The sequence below is a fragment of the Chrysemys picta genome, chromosome 4 (genome assembly GCF_011386835.1).
Source record: "Chrysemys picta bellii isolate R12L10 chromosome 4, ASM1138683v2, whole genome shotgun sequence".
NCBI lineage: Eukaryota > Metazoa > Chordata > Testudines > Emydidae > Chrysemys > Chrysemys picta.
The window spans coordinates 59995819-60014868 of NC_088794.1; the positions used below are offsets into that span (position 1 = coordinate 59995819).

Genomic DNA, 19050 nt, shown 5'->3' on the forward strand with positions numbered 1-19050 from the left:
TGGCCACTTGCTCCCTCACGCACCTCTCCTGGAAGGTGGCGTTTCTCGTGGCCATCACGTCGGCCAGAAGGGTATCGGAATTGAAGGCCCTCTCGTCGGAACCACCCTATACGGTGTTCCATAAAGATAAGGTGCAACTTAGGCCGCACCCCAAATTCCTCCCAAAGGTGGTGTCACAGTTTCACATGGGGCAAGACATTTGCCTTCCGGTGTTTTTTCCTAAACCCCATACGGACCCTCACCACCGCAGCCTACATACCCTGGATGTCCGAAGGGCGTTGGCATTTTACCTGGAGCGGACCAGGTCGTTCCGCAGAACACCCCAGCTGTTCATTGCGATTGCGGAACGTATGAAAGGCTTGCCTATTTCGACACAGCGCTTGTCGGCATGGATTGTGCATTGTATACGCACTTGTTATGAGCTCGCCAATGTTCTGGCCCCGGAGATCCGGGCCCATTCGACTAGAGCCCAAGCGTCCTCAATGGCCTACTTGGCGCAGGTCCCGATCCAGGAGATCTGTAAGGCAGCCACCTGGTCGTCCATACATACGTTCACAGCCCACTACGCGATCCATCATCAGACCAGAGAGGACGCGATGGTCGGTCGGGCCGTGTTACAGTCAGTTGTACCTTGACTCCTACCCACCTCCAATGGTAAGCTTGGGAATCACCTAATGTGTAATGGACGTGAACAATCACTCGAAGAAGAAAAAACGGTTACTTACCTTCTGTAACTGTTGTTCTTCGAGATGTGTTGTTCACGTCCATTACACTTCCCACCCTCCTTCCCCTCTGTCGGAGTCTCCGGCAAGAAGGAACCGGAGGGGTCGGGTCGGCAGGGATATATATACCCTGGAGCGGGGCGCCGCTCTGGCGGGAAGGAGGGGGCCCGCCGACCCGACGGGAGCCGCTAAGGGAAAAAGTTTCCGACGTCCGTGCACGCGGCGCGCGTACACCTAATGTGTAATGGACGTGAACAACAGTTACAGAAGGTAAGTAACCGTTTTTTCTGTCTGAAAACTTCTTTACCTACTACGGTCATAAGCAAAACATAAGATTATTATAACCGAGAATAAGTTAAAAAAATGTTTTTAGTTTACTTATATTTGTGCATTTAGTAGCAATTGGTTTATAGTTAATTTCATTGTTTTCTCTGGTATAGACAATCTGCTGTGGGTGGTTATTTCAAGTAATGGGGTGGGAGGGCACATTTTTAAAAATAGGAAGATGTGGTGATAAATCCAAAAAAACTGATAGGGTGAATCAGGGGAAAGGTCTAGGTCCCAAAACTACTTTTAACTTAGTCCTTGTCTACACTAAAACGGGTTTGTCGGTATAACTATACCAGTAGAAAGATACTAGCAAGCCCTCTTTTGCTTATACCAATTTCCTAAATGAAGTAAGTTATACCAGGGGTCGGCAACGTTTGGCACGCGGCTCGCCAGGGTAAGCACCCTAGCGGGCTGGGCCAGTTTATTTACCTGCTGACGCGGCAGGTTCGGCCGATCACGGCCCCCACTCACCGCGGTTCGCCATCCCAGGCCAATGGGGGCGGCAGGAAGCGGCGCGGGCGAGGGATGTGCTGGCTGCGGCTTCCCGCCGCCCCCATTGTCCCGGGACGGCAAACCATGGCCAGTGGGGGCCGCGATCGGCCGAACCTGCCGCGTCAGCAGGTAAATAAACTGACCCGGCCCGCTAGGTTGCTTACCCTAGCGAGCCACGTGCCAAACGTTGCCGACCCCTGAGTTATACCAATAAAAGGACTTTTTTGCAGTTTTCATTAGGACCTTTGCCGGCCTAACTATATTGACTGGGTTATGACTTTTTCATACTCCTAATTGACATAGCTAGACCAGCAAAACGTACAAATGTAGGCCATGCCTTAAAAAAACTGTGCAAGATTTCAACTTGATGGTGGCCAGGGCTACGCTACAAATATTTAGTACCACACCTATTGCAGGAGCATGAAAAAAAAATCACACTTCTCAGTCTGACATAGCTGTGCCAGCAAAACTCCCTGTGTAGATTCAACGCTATAGCTTCTGTTGTTGGGGGAAGTGGGTTAACTACACCAGCAAAAGAACTTTTCCCCCTATAAGTTGCATCTCCATGAAGGTGTTATACCAGCAATCCTTTTGTAGTGTAGACTAGCCCTGTCCCTTAAATGTTATGTGTGATCCCTGCATGCATTTCTGTGATGTCACAGGACGTAATCACAAATGTGTTTGAAATGGAAAGAAAAATGGACACAAAAGCAAACAAACATTTGCTCAACAGAAACCATATTAATAAAAGCCACATCTCAAAGTTATAATTCACTGACTTTTTGTGCATGATGAATGAGAGACTGTAAGGTATCATCTGTGTATTTCATATATTATGTGGTTGTATTGTAATTGGATTCATCTAATATTTTTTATGGTAATGCTTAAGGACCAACCAATGTGTGTTTTGCATTCTATATTGTGATGTGTGCATTGTCCTGTATATGTAATGTATATTATGACTTGTGTGCACTGTAGTGTACAGCATGTGAGTGGTGTGTATTGCGCTGTGTGAGGTGTACTGTATCTTTTGCTTCTTGTATTGTGGATTGTGTGCATTAGCGTGTTATACTATGTGCTTCAGTGTGCATGGAAAGGGCATGGCATTGTGTACTGCAATGTGGGGGGCAGCATGCACTGCGGTGTGTATGGGGGAGGGTGGGCTCTGCAGTGGGGTAAACTGATTGTATTGTGTGCTGTTGGGTGCATGGTATTGTGCACTGTGGAACGCGTGCATTAGGCGTCTGCACTACACTGTGGGCCCTGGTCACTCCTGCACGGGGTAATACCCCCGGGGGCTGTATTTCAAATTGTGCGTTGCGGGGAGGGCTCAGGGGGCGATGCAACGCCAGCTTTGCGTCACACACAGCGCTTCGCTCACAGGCCGGTGCGTACTCCGCGTTGCCTGTGCCGCACCGCCCTCCACCCCTTCAGTCAGTCGGATCCCTTCCGCCCTCTGGGGGTTGCGCATGCGCTCGGGACCATGGACCAGTTGGAGGCGGGGCTGGGCTCGGGCGAGGAGCCTAGCCAGCGGTCCCCGCTCCTCCCCCTCCGTCGGAGGGGGCGTTGCCGGACGCGCTCGGAAGAGCCAGGGGGCGGGGCCTTCTTCACGAGCTCGGCCTCGAGCTCGAGCGGCACCAGCGAGGGCGACGAGGACATCTGGTGGCGCGTGCAGCGGCGCGCGAAGATACCAAAAGTGCGCATGCCTCTCCCGGCGCGGCCTAGCCTGGCGCAGGCGCAGAAGCAGACGAATGCTTTAGAGCGCACGCGCGGAGCGCAGGGTGGGCTACCGGCTCTGGCCGCCATGGAGCGAAAAGGTGAGCGCGGCGCCTTCTCCCGGGCCGGGCTTGGTAGGCCGCCTCCCCCCGACACGTGCACCCTTGCAGGAAGTGCCGTCCGGCCGTCCCCTACCTCCTGTCTGTCTGTCTTGCCCCCCACCCCGGGCGCACCCCCTGCCCCCCCCGTCTGTCTGCCCTGCTCCCCCCGGGCGCACCCCCTGCCCCCCCCGTCTGTCTGCCCTGCTCCCCCCGCGCGCCCCCTGCCCCCCCGTCTGTCTGCCCTGCTCCCCCCGCGCGCCCCCTGCCCCCCCCGTCTGTCTGCCCTGCTCCCCCCGCGCGCCCCCTGCACTCCCGTCTGTCTGCCTTGCCCCCATCCCCGGCGCGCCCCCTGCACTCCCGTCTGTCTGCCTTGCCCCATCCCGGCGCGCCCCCTGCACTCCCGTCTGTCTGCCTTGCCCCCATCCCCGACGCGCCCCCTGCACTCCCGTCTGTCTGCCTTACCCCCCCGGCGTGCCCCCTGCCCCCCGTCTGTCTGCATTGCACCCCCTGCCCCCCCCGTCTGTCCATCTGCCTTGCCCCCCCGGCGTGCCCCTTGCCCGTCTGTCTGTCTGTCTGCCTTGCCCCCCCCCCGCCTGTCTGTCTGCCCTGCCCGGGCGCACCCCCTGTCCCCCCCCCCCCCCCGTCTGTCTGCCTTGCCCACCCCGGGCGTGCCCCCTGCACCGCCCGTCTGTCTGCCTTGCCCCTGCTGTGGGTGTGCCTCCTGCCCCCTCCTGTCTGCCTGCCTTACATCCCCTGTCCTCTCCTGTCTCTCTGCTTCTTTCCCACCTTATGCTCCCTGCTCCCTCAAACTTCTGTTTTCCTCTAGTATGCATCTCCCACTGCAGGCTTCACTCCCACCTTTTTCACCCTACCCTGTCTCATCAGTCTGCATTTCTCTCCCCCAGTTCTGGCACTGCAGGCCCGGAAGAAACGGACCAAAGCCAAGAAGGACAAGGCCCAGAAAAAGTAAGTCGAACCCCACAGCCATCCAGCTGGATACAGGTGTCCAGTGTAGGGATGTTGTGCTTGGGCTTCTCTTCCGTACACACCGCCGCCCCTGGTTTCCTGAGCTTAAGTGGGAGGGAGCAAGGTCTGGTGGCTCCATGTGGGCAACTGAAGGGATCTCCTTTTGGCTCTGAGGACCAGGAATTTCTCCCTCTTTGGATCTACAGGGCATCCCTGGAGGGTAAAGTCTGAGGTTCCCCACAGGGTTATTACCTAAAAGTCCCCTGTGCACCCCTTCTCTGTTAATGTTAGAACTGGACCATATTTATGAGCTTTAAAGGGGTCCATTGACTCTTCATAAAATGGTTGAAATGACACCTACATCTGCCTCTCTTGATCAGTCTCCTAGGCATCATTTAGGCTAGAAAAGCATCTCAGTTTAACTATCCGCTTATAAAATGACATATGCAAATGAGTATCCTGATTGATTTGCAGATGATTTTAATAATGCTTTTCACTAAATTTACTAATCTCTTAGAGGTGGATGGTTTTGTGCAAAGTCTTCCTTTTAGTAAGCGAGATTAAAAGAAATCTCTATTACACTACAGAAATCCATAGTAGCTCCATAAATCTTTTTGAAGTGTTCAAAATATATTCTATATACTCTCTGTGGATTCTGGGGAGTGGGAGCTACAAATCCTGTTTGTTTATACAAGAGGCTAAATTTTAAGTAGCTCTAGGAATTCAGCTAACTTGGATACGGAAGAAGTTCCTATAATTGTTACATATATTTTTGAGAACAGCTACTGTAAGGTGAATTCATTCAATTAAAAAATATCTAACTTAAAAACTATAACTCTTCTAAACTATAATTGTCTTGTACTTGAAATAATAAACTGCCTCTGGGGAGGGGTTATTGGTGGGACTGAAAATAATAATCTGACAGTTTTAATATCAAATAAATTGGGGGGGAAATCAAAGTAATGCTTTTTTGTGGAAGGTACAGAAAAGGGATTGACATCTCATTGACATCTCTGATTTTGAGCTGTTCCCCATCAATCATTATAGGTTCTTACTTTTAATTCTGTAATAACTCAGACATCCGTCTTTTAGACAGAATATAATGTGGCCTCTATAGAGGTTTGTATATTGTATCTACAAAGATTGTGATCACTGTGTGTCTACAAAATAACTATATCACTTTCATTATACTGCGGAGTTGGTTTGCGGAGCTTTTGAGTCTGCATCTCACTTTCCTTCCTTCCTTCAGTTGGTTTCAAGATTTCATAGAGAAAAGAAATTAAGCAAAACAATTATCTAACTCACTGGAAAAATCTGCCCACCAAAGTACTAACTTTTTATTTGTACACATTTATAAACTTCCTTTCTATGGTATTTCATAAACTTATTTCAAGGTGTGACCACATCTCTTCAACTGGACAAAGCTCATTGAGGTATCTTTAGATGGATTTTTTAGGTCTGGTTGTCAGAAATGGAGCAGACAGCAGCTCGCTTGTTTAAAAGGATTACTAAACTGTCTGGAGCCCAGCACTACAAAGCAAACATTATATCATAGAAATGTAGGGCTGGAAGGGGCATCAAGAGGTCAAGTCTAGCCCCCTGTGCTGAGGCAGGGTATACATAATATTTGTATGTGGGAGTTAAAAAATCAGGGATCTGCATTGGTTACCATCTTCCATTACGGGCAGTATTATTTTCTTTCTCTCAAGCATTGACTTCAATTCTACAAGCATTTAATCAGATCTGCAAATTGTACATTAACAGGGGTTGTGAAGGTTTTAAGGATAACTTGTATCTAAAAGTTAAAATACATACCAGTATACTATCAAATTGAAAATTTAAGGTTTAAATGCAAAAAGCCTCCATCGGGACACTGCTTAGTCCTGAATTTGTCATGGTTTTGAAACTGAGTACTGGGGGTCAGCCACTTGGTTTTTAGCCCACTAATAAAAATATACTTCTATTCCTCTCTTGGAGGAGGTGGGATTTTCAGTAACTCATGCTTTTGTGCCATCAGAATTTCTTCTGTTATAATACTCTGTAGCTGTTTAACACCTTTCATACAAGGATTTCAAAGCACTTTACAAAGGCGAGTAAGTTGTATCTGTATCTTATAGATCAAGAAAAGGAGGAGCTCTCAGGGTTGAGTCATTAAACCCAATTTCTAGTCCTGATTCTGCCTTGATCAGACAGTGGGCAAGTGGTAACAATAATACCTACTTTATAAAGTGCTATGAGAACCAAGTGAAAAATTAAATTCAAAGTATTACTTTTAAAAAGTCATATAGTGAGTCAGTGATAGCCATTAATAGTACCCAGATCTCCTGCAAGCTCACTGCTCTGAATTCTATAATGTTGTCTTATGCACATACATTGTGTATCTTCTGCTGTGGCACATGGCTTGTTTACTGAATTTAGTTGCATGGTCTTCAGATCTGTTGTATAAAGTTGAGCATTTTTAACTGATGTGTTGATTTAAATAGAATGTCCAAAAAGCACTAGTAATGTATGAGGCCCTCTAAAGCTTTTTTCCCTCTCTGACTGTATTTTATTTGGCATGACATCACACAGAAAAGGATTTTCTGCTTGGACCTGTCCCGCTTGCGGGATGAAGGGAACATAGAAATGATAGAAAATATATTGCTGCTAAAAAGGTAGAAAGTGTAGTGTTGAGGCAGACACATTGAACTAATTGCATGCTTGTCTACACATGCTCTAGAATACACCATATAATATCTGTGGGACATTTGCAATAAGTTGGCATGATGTAGTAATTGATGATGCTCCTATGTGAGTGAACATGATGGACATAACTTGTTACCTACTACACCTTGTGGGTTAGGAGAGTTAGGGTATGTGGAAAGGAAAAATTGCCTTTGAGGGGTGATTAGGATATTGTCTCCCTGGCTTCCAGTTTGTAGATAACTTGTTAATCCCCTAAGAAGAACTGAGGCTTGCTACAGTAAAGGATCTCACTGTTCTGAGGTTAAATGTTACAGTTGAGTGGCGGTAGCATCACTTGCTGTAAAACAGTTCAGTGTTCATGTTAACCAGCCTGCCTTGTGTAAATATAGTGGCCGTTATTTAAATTGGTTCTTGGCTTTCTATCCTCGACTATCCAGTAGGGTTAGATCTTTGATAAAGAGAGATGAAAGGGCAGTTAAACAAAAATATTTTTACTTCTGAGGAGACACAGCTACTCCGCTGGAGTGGAGGAACAAATTGGGATTCATCGTAAAATACTAACAGAGGGTCCTGTGGCACCTTTGAGACTAACAGAAGTATTGGGAGCATAAGCTTTCGTGGGTAAGAACCTCACTTCTTCACTTGCATCTGAAGAAGTGAGGTTCTTACCCACGAAAGCTTATGCTCCCAATACTTCTGTTAGTCTCAAAGGTGCCACAGGACCCTCTGTTGCTTTTTACAGATTCAGACTAACGGCTACCCCTCTGATACTCATCATAAAATACTGTAACTTGGTGGTGTGTGTATTCCTGTCCTTACTCTGGTAGGAGGGTGGCTCTTGTCTGATTAGCAAGCTTTTGAACATCTGGATAAGCAGCTTGAATTCTAAAAGCATTTTCCCTACTACAGCTGATCACCATGCATGTTGGATTCGGTCCCTAAGTAGAGAGTGGTTGACGTGATTAATGAATTAGTTTGTCACTCGTGTTTTGCCAATCTTTAGAGCAAATAATTCTCTAAAATATACTAGGTATAAACTGTTAGTGAAATAGCCGCAAATACTTCGTTGGCATATGTGTCTCAAATGGTGGAACAGATTATACACCTCTACCCTGATATAACGCGAATTCAGATATAACACGATAAAGCAGTCCGCCGGGGGAGGGCGGGGCTGCGCACTCCGCCGGATCAAAGCAAGTTTAATATAACGCGGTTTCACCTATAACGCGGTAAGATTTTTTTTTGGCTCCTGAGGACAGCGTTATATTGGGGTAGAGGTGTACTTAATGGAACAATTAATGACGTATATTGCAACAAGTCACATAAAATTCACAATATCCTCTCTTTACCTGTTGCTTCAAGTTACACAATAGAAACTATTTTCACTTTATGGTATTTCCTATGTGTTTAAGAGGGGTAAAGAGGCTTGGGAGGGTGCAATCCAGTGGTAGTGTTGTATACAGTTAGGGTGGAGCAGGCAGTAACTTATTTGAGCCATTTAGATTGTAATTGTCCAAAAGGTGACCTCTTCTTGCTTTACAAATAATGTGAATCTTTTTACTACCTTTTTCCAGGACTTGCTTTTTAACTTTTTGAACTAGGATATATAAAGGATGGGTAGGGAGAGCTCTTTATATCTAAAAAGTCAAGTTACTAGCCCTTAGTTAAACTGAAATGAAAGCTGTCAAAGTAGACGTTAAATTTCTGATGCCATCAGTTGAAAGGTTTTTAATTGAGAAGGCTGCTAGACACATTAACCATATAATATATACTTTAGGGCAGGGGTCTCAAACTCAAATCACCACGAGGGCCACATGAGGACTAGTACATTGGCCCGAGGGCCGCATCACTGAAACCTTTTCATACAACAATACAAAAGTATAGTAAAAAATTATAAGTAATATAGTATACTATTAAAAGTCAATGTATCAACTCTTTTAAAACTGTAATGCGAAGAGGGGCTTTAATAAAATATAAACACCTGTAACTATTCCTTATGTGGTCAGTAACACATGATCTATGCTAACAGTCTATCAACATAGCTGTAATGGCAGTAACTTTTTAAAGTAACTATTCATACAGAATACGTTGCCACTTTTAACACATTCTTCCCAACTACTCACAGCAAAGAATCATACATGCTGAACTTCATACCTCAGACTGCTTGTCTAGTCCATGAGGCCCCATGCCTGCCATGCTTCTTCCTATCCCTTCACCGCCCCCATTCCAACCCCTTCCCCAAAGTCCCTGCCCCAACTCCACCCCCCTTCCCCAAATCCCCGGCCCCACCTCTTTCCCTGAGAGCACCATCTCCCTGCTCCCCCTCCCTCCTGGAAAGTCCTGGGAAGCACTGGGAGGTAGGCGGAGGAGCAGGGACGCAGTGCATTCAGAGGGAGGGCATGAGGGAGCTCGGCTGCTGGTGGAGTTGGTGCCTATGGCGGGCCGCAGGAAATAGCTCCACGGGCCGTGTGTTTGAGACCCCTGCTTTAGGGTGAAGGAATGGATACAGAGTGAGGTAAGGAATCAGATGCACAGAAGAGTCTTTTAGTAACTGGTGACCAAGCAGGAAAGTCATTAACTTATCTGAGGGTGTCCTGAATGTTTGACCGTATATAGTGTCTTTAGTTACAGTCAAGTATCAGAGGGGTAGCCGTGTTAGTTTGAATCTGTAAAAAGCAACAGAGGGTCCTGTGGCACCTTTAAGACTAACAGAAGGATTGGGAGCATAAGCTTATGCTCCCAATCCTTCTGTTAGTCTTAAAGGTGCCACAGGACCCTCTGTTGCTTTTTAGTCAGTCAGTTCCATAACTGCTGACTATAGGAAGTTCTGGCATTTGTTTGATTGTTAGGATTCACTGAAAAACTATCACCCAGTCAAATTCTGCCTGCCACCTCCCTCCCCCATTCCCCTTATTTTCACTGAGTACTTTACTCCATGAGAAATCACACTGAAATTGATTAGTAGAATCTGGCCCTCAATGTTTTCCCTCACAAAGTGTCCTCTTTTTTTTTTTTTAATCCTTGGTAATGATGGGTTGAGGTTGAGAACACTTCACAATGCATTTCCAGTAAAATTCTATATGTATTCGTCCATAATCAATAGAGCACTTGGTAATAAAAATGCATATGAATGACAACACTTTTGTTTGGAGCAAGGGCATTCAGGTTGTGACATTACACCTGCTAAGCTTAGCGTTTGTGATTCTTTAGTGTGTTGAAACTTGCAAAAACTCTGTGCTTCAGCAAGAAACAGTTTTGTCACTAGCCTGCTGGGTCATGGGAAACAGAGCAGGCTAAGTGGAGACACTGCAAAATCAGCATATATCTGTGTGACCTGAATTCCCATGAATCAAAATACAATGGGAAAATCTAATTTCAGCTCTGCTAATCGTGAGTATCCTTAAATTTAGCTATAACAGCAGTGATACATAGTAAGAACATGTCTAAGGCAATAGCATTCTTTGATCATGTTACAAGGTTAATTTGATATGACTTTTATCATATTGTTTATATTGTAATATGTCCTGTTTTTGTTGTAGGAGTTCCGGTACTTTTATTGTTCTGGGTCAGATTCGGTGCTGTGACTTAGAATTGGAATTGGTGGGTGTCAAGGTGATATCACCAGCACATATTGGCTGTTGTCACTTTGTAGCTGTCAAAAGTGCATCAGTTGTAAAGTCAATTTAACAGGGAGCCAATTTTAATTGAAATTTTCTGGGCTTGCACATTCTCTGAAGTGTAGATTACATCTGTAATTGTCATGCTGTGTGCGCAGTCTTGAGCATTAAGTGTACTTCCTGTAAATTATAATAGAACTAGATATTTGAGGTTTCTGATAGTCTATTGCTTGGGAACTTTGATATTTTTATTCAGTGCAGTTTATATTGCAAACATTCAGAAGATCGAACTGTTCTCTTCCATCTACTGTGAGGAAAAATCTGTTGTGCAATGCTGCTGAGGTTAAAACTCGAGGTTAAAAATTAGACTAAAAAATTCACTCAAATTCAAAGCAGTTGTAGAAAGAACTGTTTGTTCCATTTTGAATTCCTCGAACCACAGCACAGTATAAACAGACAAGATTTTTTTTAACCTGATTGCTAGTTTTCTTCATGTCAGACTGTTGGAACAGACCTGCACCTGACTATATGGGTGTATGTCCCAGATACTGACTAGCATACTGGCTTTCCCATGCCAGATAAGATTACTGCTTCATCAAATCTAATATCCTGCTTCCTGCAGTGGTTTATACCTGATGCTTCAGAAAAAGTAGAGAACTATAATGCGAAGTACTCAGTGTTGTGTATGCAGGGAGTGAAAGGGTGGCAGCGTGACCATGGAATTTTATTACCATTGGCATGAATAACTACAACTAATAGTGACTATATAGCTAGTATTTGATTAGTCTTTTTGTAGATTATCCTCTGCAGTATTTCCTTTTGATTTCTGAATGTACTGGTTAATTGAGTGATCCTTTGTCATGGGACAAGGTGAATGAGGGGTTGACTTTTTTCACTGGACCATTTATAGCTTAATACGCCTCTACCCCAATGTAACGCTGTCCTCGGGCGCCAAAAAAATCTTACTGCATTATAGGTGAAACTGCATTATATTGAACTTGCTTTGATCCGCCTGAGTGCGCAGCCTTGGCCCCCCTTTTCCTCCCCAGAGCACTGCTTTACCGCGTTATATCCGAATTCATGTTTTATCAGGTTGCATTCTATCAGGGTAGAGGTGTACCTCAAGTTCCATCTACCTAGTTATTTTTCCCTTAGACTAAATGATCCTAGGTTTTGAAGTCTCCTTTTATGAAGGTCGTCTGCTCTTCTCTATACTTCATTAATATTGACTGTAGCCTGTATTTTCAAAAGTGACTAATTTTGAATGCCTAGTGTGAGATACCTTAAAGGGACCTGACTTCCAGAGGATGGGCACTTGTCACTTGGCTGGAAAGCAGGCCATTTAAGGTGTCAAGATAGGCACCCAAAATTGCTTGATATGTGAAATTTTAGCTTTGGTTGGGGTAGTGCTTGGGAGCTGCAGTGGTGGACCAGGAGGACCCGATTGTGGTGGGCACTGTACAAACAGAATAAAGGATGGTCCCTACTCTAAACAGCACTAAAATACAGGGACTAAAAATAAATGCAGTACTTGGATTGGAGTATACTATTATTTGATATGCCAGGGGCCACATGACTATAGTGGCTAAAACAGGAATGGAGTTGAGTCTGAGTTCTCTTCCTGATTATTCTGGTTCACATGGACTTCAAACAAATCACTAATCTCTGTGCCTCAGTTCACCCATCTGTAAAATTGGGGGAACTTTCTGTGTGAAGCCCGTTGAGATCCTCTGACAGATGTTATCAATGCAAAATATTCTTCTATATTTTCAGTCTTTCCTGGCATGCCCAAGCACTTTTGTAGGTGTTCTAAAGGCTTTTTGCAGTGGACACACACATTCATTTGAGCCAATGATGACTCTTTACAGCAGTGGTAGGCAACCTATGGCATATGTGCCGAAGGCTGATTTTCAGTGGCACTCACACTGCTCAGGTCCTGGCCATCGATCCGGGGGGCTCTGCATTTTAATTTAATTTTAAATGAAGCTTCTTAAACATTTTACAAACCTTATTTACTTTATAATTAAACTATTGTATGTATATTGAAGCCTTATAGAAAGAGACCTTCTAAAAATGTTAAAATGTATTACTGGCACACACAACCTAAATAAATGAAGACTCGGCACATCACTTCTGAAAGGTTGTCGACCCCCGCTTTAGAAGCTTCTGTCAGTTGAGAGCCAATTTCTGTAATGAGAAAATTCCATTACTTTGTGATCTGTATCTGTTATCTAAGTAAAACTTCAGCTATCATGCTGTTTAACCCACAAATGCATTTAAATTAGTCTAGAATCTGACTGTTATTACTAACTGAAATAAGCTAATGCCATCAAATTTCACCAACCCTCTCTCCTCACCCAGTCACTGGCAGCAAGAGGAGATGGAGGAAGTAGCCACAATGGGATTCAGAGAAGTAAGAAAGGGGATTGCTCGGGGAGGGTCAGTGGGTAGACAGGAGCCAGGTGTGGGTGTCTGCTCTGAGTGGCAGGAATGGAAATGTGTGGGAGCAGATTGGGGATAGAAACAGGGTGTCAGTGTCCTGTCACCCTAGCACTCCCATTGTTACTACCACCAGTGGAGATGCAGAGGTGGTAGTACAGTGATGAGGAAACATCTCAACTAGCGTAAACAGACACAGCATTTGTGACACAAAACAATTTCCCATTTATTTAATCTAAAATAGTGGTGGGCAATTACCCATAGTCCTGCAGGTAAGGCTCTTGGGATGCACTGGGGTCTGATCAGTCACTTTTCTGCCCCAAAACAAACACTACTTAATTGAGGGCTCACAAGATGCAAGTCGGTCAGCTTCACTCTCTCCACCTTCGCACCCTGGTAAGCAGGGAGTTTACAGAAATCAGGAGTACAAGAGAATGGTATTTATGGTGGCTTCTCATTTGCTATATTACATCTCTTCAACATCTCTTTTCTATTTCCCTTGGAATATCTTCTGGTCCTGACCTTCTCAAGTTTGTCCTCAGTTACTTCCTTGAAGGCTTTGCCCTCCCTTAGGGCTTTGGATTAGGTTTTTCCTATTGCTCTCTGCAGTTAATACCAATGCAAAACCAGAAGCATTCAGAACACATGTCAAAAGTTGGTGACTTGCCCACAAGATTTTTCATTCAAATACAAAAGTCGTTATCAAACTGCACATGACAAGACATAAATTAAACTCTGCTGGTTTCCATGGAAGCTCTTCACAGCTTGTGCAGCTGATATGGCAGACAGTTCTTGTTTTGTAGAACTATTAAATGCTTGTGGGGGGAGTGGGAGTGAGGAACGAGAAACTTAATCATTTCGCTTATGGGTACATTAGCACAATCTTAATGTGGAATTCAGTGGTTCTAATCTTCAAATTGAACTCCCACTAAACAAAAGTGCTTGTATGCGTTGGCTGCTGTGAGAAACATAGCTTTTCAAAAATGAATTATTAGAATATCTCCCCACCTGTGAGTTCTTCTCCTGACAATAGAACTCCTATGGCTTTATAGTTCTGAAACTGTTAAACTACGTCAGCAGATGTCACAGGCCTGCCTTTGTTGGTTGTAACTACCAATTCTGTGTTTGAACAAAAGGGAAGGAGAATAAAAACTTATGCCAAATTTATGGGAGAGTAGGTGGATCGCCTATAATTACAAAATATTTAAGAACAAGAACTACAGGATGGTAACTTTGCTTCATAAAGTATGAATTATATTTGGTCCCCCAGCTCCTTCAAATTTAAAAAGTTTCAAGGATGTAGGTGAAACGGACTAGCCATAAGTTGTAACGAAAAGGTACATATGTAGCTTTCAAGGTAGCAAAGTGGTAGGAGAGTACCAGTGTCACAAACGTGTGTGTGTGTGCGCGCGCACACATTCCTTAAACTAGAAAAATAACTTGGGGGGGGGGGGGGGGGAAGGAGAGAGAGCGATGTCCACCTAACCTGGAAACACATTCTGTAATGCCGTACCTGAATTTGTACTACAGGACTGAGTCCAAACAATAATGACTTGTCAAATTTATGCAGAGATCTCGATGTTGCTTTGCAAACCTTGTGGCTAAGAAAAGCGCGGAGGCTGGCAACAGAAGCAGGCATTCCTTTGACTGGATGTGCATTAATAAGATCTTGCCTCTCTCATTGCAGGTGCTCTAAGAAACAGCAATTAGGCAGACGTCGTTCTCTTGGGGAGAACTTGACCTGATGTACTAATGTCAAAAGCAAAGGTGGGATGGGTATTCAAGGTTTAAGAGCCTAGTCAAAGGCTTTAGTCTCCTCCAGGAAAAAAGTAAAAACACCTTTTTAACATCTTGCCTGTGAAGCAAGATCTTACTGCGAAGGGCATACAGACATGAGAAAACATGGGCAAGATGAGTAAGGTGGAAATTGACTCTGACCTTTTGGAAGAACTCCAGAATGAGTCAGTAGCAATACCTTATCCTTGTAACTCAGGTTATGACTATGCTGGGGAGACTAGACTGGCATAGCTGTGCCAGCATAATACCATACTGAAGACGCAGCCTTTGCTGACTGGAGAGTTGTTTCCATCAGTGTAGGAATACCATCTCCCCAAGGGATAGTAGCTAAGTTGATGGAAGCAGTCTTTTGTCAACTTAGCTGTGTGCACACTAGGAGTTAGGTCAGCAAAACTACAGCATTTGGCATATTTTTTTTTCACACCCCTGACCAACATGGCTATTGTCAATCTAGTTTAAGGGCAGGCCGGGCCTTAGTTTATGCTGGATTAATTACTACACTCTGAAGATTGTTCAACTGAAGTCTCTCTTAATGGGGATAAAACCTTTCACGTAAATCTTAAACTCATGGCTAGCAAATGGCTCAAAGGTTTCATCACCTTTGTATAGATGGGGCTGATGGCCTCTGAGAGGTGACCTGCAAAATGGGGAAGATGGGTTCTTCATCTACGGTGAAACTCTGTTGCACAGTTCCATTGCAGCTACTATGGAAGTGAAACCTGAGTACTTGACAAGGAGAGTAAGGGAAGGATGGTGTGACTTTTTAGTTAGCACTTGTGTAACAACACTTGGTGGGGGAAAAGCTGTTGGCTTTCATCACTGTATCCCTCCATTTAGCACGAGAGCCAAACAGGGAAAGATTAAGAATGAGCTCTCAGAACTGGATACTCTCATAAGAAACCAACCTTCCACACAAACTTCCTCATGGATAGACTTTACAAAAACTAGACAAGCCATTTACAAGACAAACTTTGCCTCTCTACAAAGGAAAAAGGACACTAAACTATCTAAACTGCTACATGCCACAAGCAGCCACAACAGTAGTTCCCTTAACCCACCCAGCAATATTGTTAATCTTTCCAGCTATACTCTTAGCCCAGCAGAAGAGTCTGTCCTATCTCGGGGCCTCTCCTTTTGTCCCTCCAGACCCATGAATATGATACAGTTCTGCGGTGACCTAGAATCCTACTTTCGACGTCTCCGACTCAAAGAATATTTCCAACATACCTCTGAACAGCATACTAACCCACAGAATCCTCCCTACCAGCACTACAAAAAAAAGGATTCTGCGTGGACTCCTCCGGACGGTCAAAACAACAGACTAGATTTCTACATAGATTGCTTCCGTCACCGTGCAAAGGCTGAAATTGTGGAAAAGCAACATCACTTGCCACATAACCTCAGCAATGCTGAACACAACGCCATCTACAGCCTCAGAAACAACCCTGACATCATAATCAAAAAGGCTGACAAAGGAGGTGCTGTCGTCATCATGAATAAATTGGAATATGACCAAGAGGCTGCTAGACAGCTCTCTAACACCACATTCTACAGGCCATTATCCTCTGATCCCACTGAGGATTACCTAAAGAAACTACAACATCTGCTAAATAAACTCCCTGACAAAGCACAGGAACAAATCTGTACAGACACATGCCTAGAACCCCGACCAGGGGTATTCTATTTGCTACCCAAGATCCATAAACCTGGATATCCTGGACGCCCCATCATCTCAGGCATTGGCACCCTAACATCAGGCTTGTCTGGTTATGTAGACTCTCTCCTCAGACCCTACGCTACCAGCACTCCCAGCTATCTTCGAGACACCACTGACTTCCTGAGGAAACTACAATCCATCGGTGATCTTCCAGAAAACACCATCCTGGCCACTATGGACGTAGAAGCCCTCTACACCAATATTCCACACAAAGATGGACTACAAGCTATCAGGAACAGTATCCCTGATAATGTCACAGCTAACCTGGTGGCTGAACTTTGTGATTTTGTCCTCACCCACAACTATTTCACATTTGGGGACAATATATACCTTCAAGTCAGCGGCACTGCTATGGGTACCCGCATGGCCCCACAATATGCCAACATTTTTATGGCTGACTTAGAACAACGCTTCCTTAGCTCTCGTCCCCTAACGCCCCTACTCTACTTGCGCTACATTGATGACATCTTCATCATCTGGACCCATGGAAAAGAAGCCCTTGAGGAATTTCACCATGATTTCAATAATTTCCATCCCACCATCAACCTCAGCCTAGATCAATCCACACAAGCGGTCCATTTCCTGGACACTACTGTGCTAATAAGCGATGGTCACATAAATACCACCCTATACCGGAAACCTACTGACCGCTACACTTACCTACATGCCTCCAGCTTCCATCCAGGACACACCACACGATCCATTGTCTACAGCCAAGCTCTAAGATATAACCGCATTTGCTCCAATCCCTCGGATAGAGACAAGCACCTACAAGATCTCTATCAAGCATTCTTAAAACTACAATACCCACCTGCTGAAGTGAAAAAACAGATTGACAGAGCCAGACGAATACCCAGAAGTCACCTCCTACAAGACAGGCCCAACAAAGAAAATAACAGAACACCACTAGCTGTCACCTTCAGCCCCCAACTAAAACCTCTCCAGCGCATCATCAGAGATCTACAACCTATCCTGAAAGATGATCCTTTACTCTCACAGATCTTGGGAGACAGACCTGTCCTCGCTTACAGACAACCCCCCAACCTAAAGCAAATACTCACCAGCAACCACACATCACTGAACAAAACCACTAACCCAGGAACCTATCCTTGTAACAAACCCCGATGCCAACTCTGTCCACATATCTATTCAAGTGACATCATCATAGGACCTAATCACGTCAGCCATACCATCAGGGGCTCGTTCACCTGCACATCTACCAATGTGATATATGCCATCATGTGCCAGCAATGCCCCTCTGCCATGTACATTGGCCAAACCGGACAGTCTCTACACAAAAGAATTAATGGACACAAATCTGACATCAGGAATCAAAATACTCAAAAACCAGTGGGAGAACACTTTAACCTGTCTGGTCATTCAGTGACAGACCTGCGGGTGGCTATATTACAACAGAAAAACTTCAAAAACAGACTCCAACGAGAGACTGCTGAGCTGGAATTGATATGCAAACTAGACACAATCAACTCCGGTTTGAATAAGGACTGGGAATGGCTGAGCCATTACAAACATTGAATCTATCTCCCCTTGTAAGTATGCTCACACTTCTTATCAAACTGTCTGTACTGGGCTATCTTGATTATCATTTCAAAAGTTTTTTTTCTCTTAATTAATTGGCCTCTCAGAGTTGGTAAGACAACTCCCACCTGTTTATGCTCTCTGTATGTGTGTATATATATCTCCTCAATATATGTTCCATTCTATATGCATCCGAAGAAGTGGGCTGTAGTCCACGAAAGCTTATGCTCTAATAAATTTGTTAGTCTCTAAGGTGCCACAAGTACTCCTGTTCTTCTATTTTCACAGTTGAGCCACTAACAGGTATACACAATAGAGAAGACAGATGTAGCATTTTTGATATTTCCAAGGGGGGAGAACATTTTGTTACAAGTTTATTTTTCATACAAGACTGCTACAAAAAGGCACCGGTCCTTCCTTTATTTTTGGTCAAAGGTTTAAATGCCTTTCTAGCTCCTGACTAGTGGGTGTTCGGAAAATAAAATTCTTAGATGTGATAATGAAATGCAAACATAGCCCAGTAAACTCAGGTTGTGTATGCTGGCAAGTCTAGAAATCTTGCACCTTTGTACTAGCTGTGGTGCAGTTCTACTGCTACTAACAGCATAGAGACCACTAACCTAGACCAGCTCGGAACAGAAGTAGATGGCACAGTGGTACCAGTGGCCAATCTACTCTAGTGTTTGGCTACTGTTGATAACATCAATGGAGCAACAGCAGTGGGAGAATAAGAAAAGGTTCCATGCAGGCAGGGTGTCTGATAGATAAAGCTTTTACCTTTTCTGTACCTCTCTGTTCAGGCTAGTTTAAGCAGTTGGGGAATAAGTAAAAGGATCCCTTTCAGCCTTCTCTCACCAGATGGCCAAACCTGAATGCCCTTCTAGTAGATTCCCACAAGAAGCTAAGGAGCCAGAACTCTTGCAATGAAC

At 44.6% G+C, this 19050-nt stretch overlaps 1 protein-coding gene across 2 annotated transcripts in view; it reads left to right on the forward strand.

Annotated features, from left to right (window-relative positions):
* Positions 1–3012: 3012 nt before the first annotated feature.
* SRPK1 (SRSF protein kinase 1) overlaps positions 3013–19050 on the forward strand; it is a 47524-nt gene continuing 31486 nt past the window's right edge. For both annotated transcript variants that reach the window (XR_010600538.1, XM_005311649.5), the window contains exons 1-2: positions 3013–3361; positions 4267–4327. Coding sequence is in view for 1 of the 2 variants with exons in the window: in XM_005311649.5 (XP_005311706.2) it covers positions 3028–3361; positions 4267–4327 (395 nt within the window). In the remaining variant the exon portion in view is untranslated. The remainder of the gene's footprint in view (positions 3362–4266; positions 4328–19050) is intronic.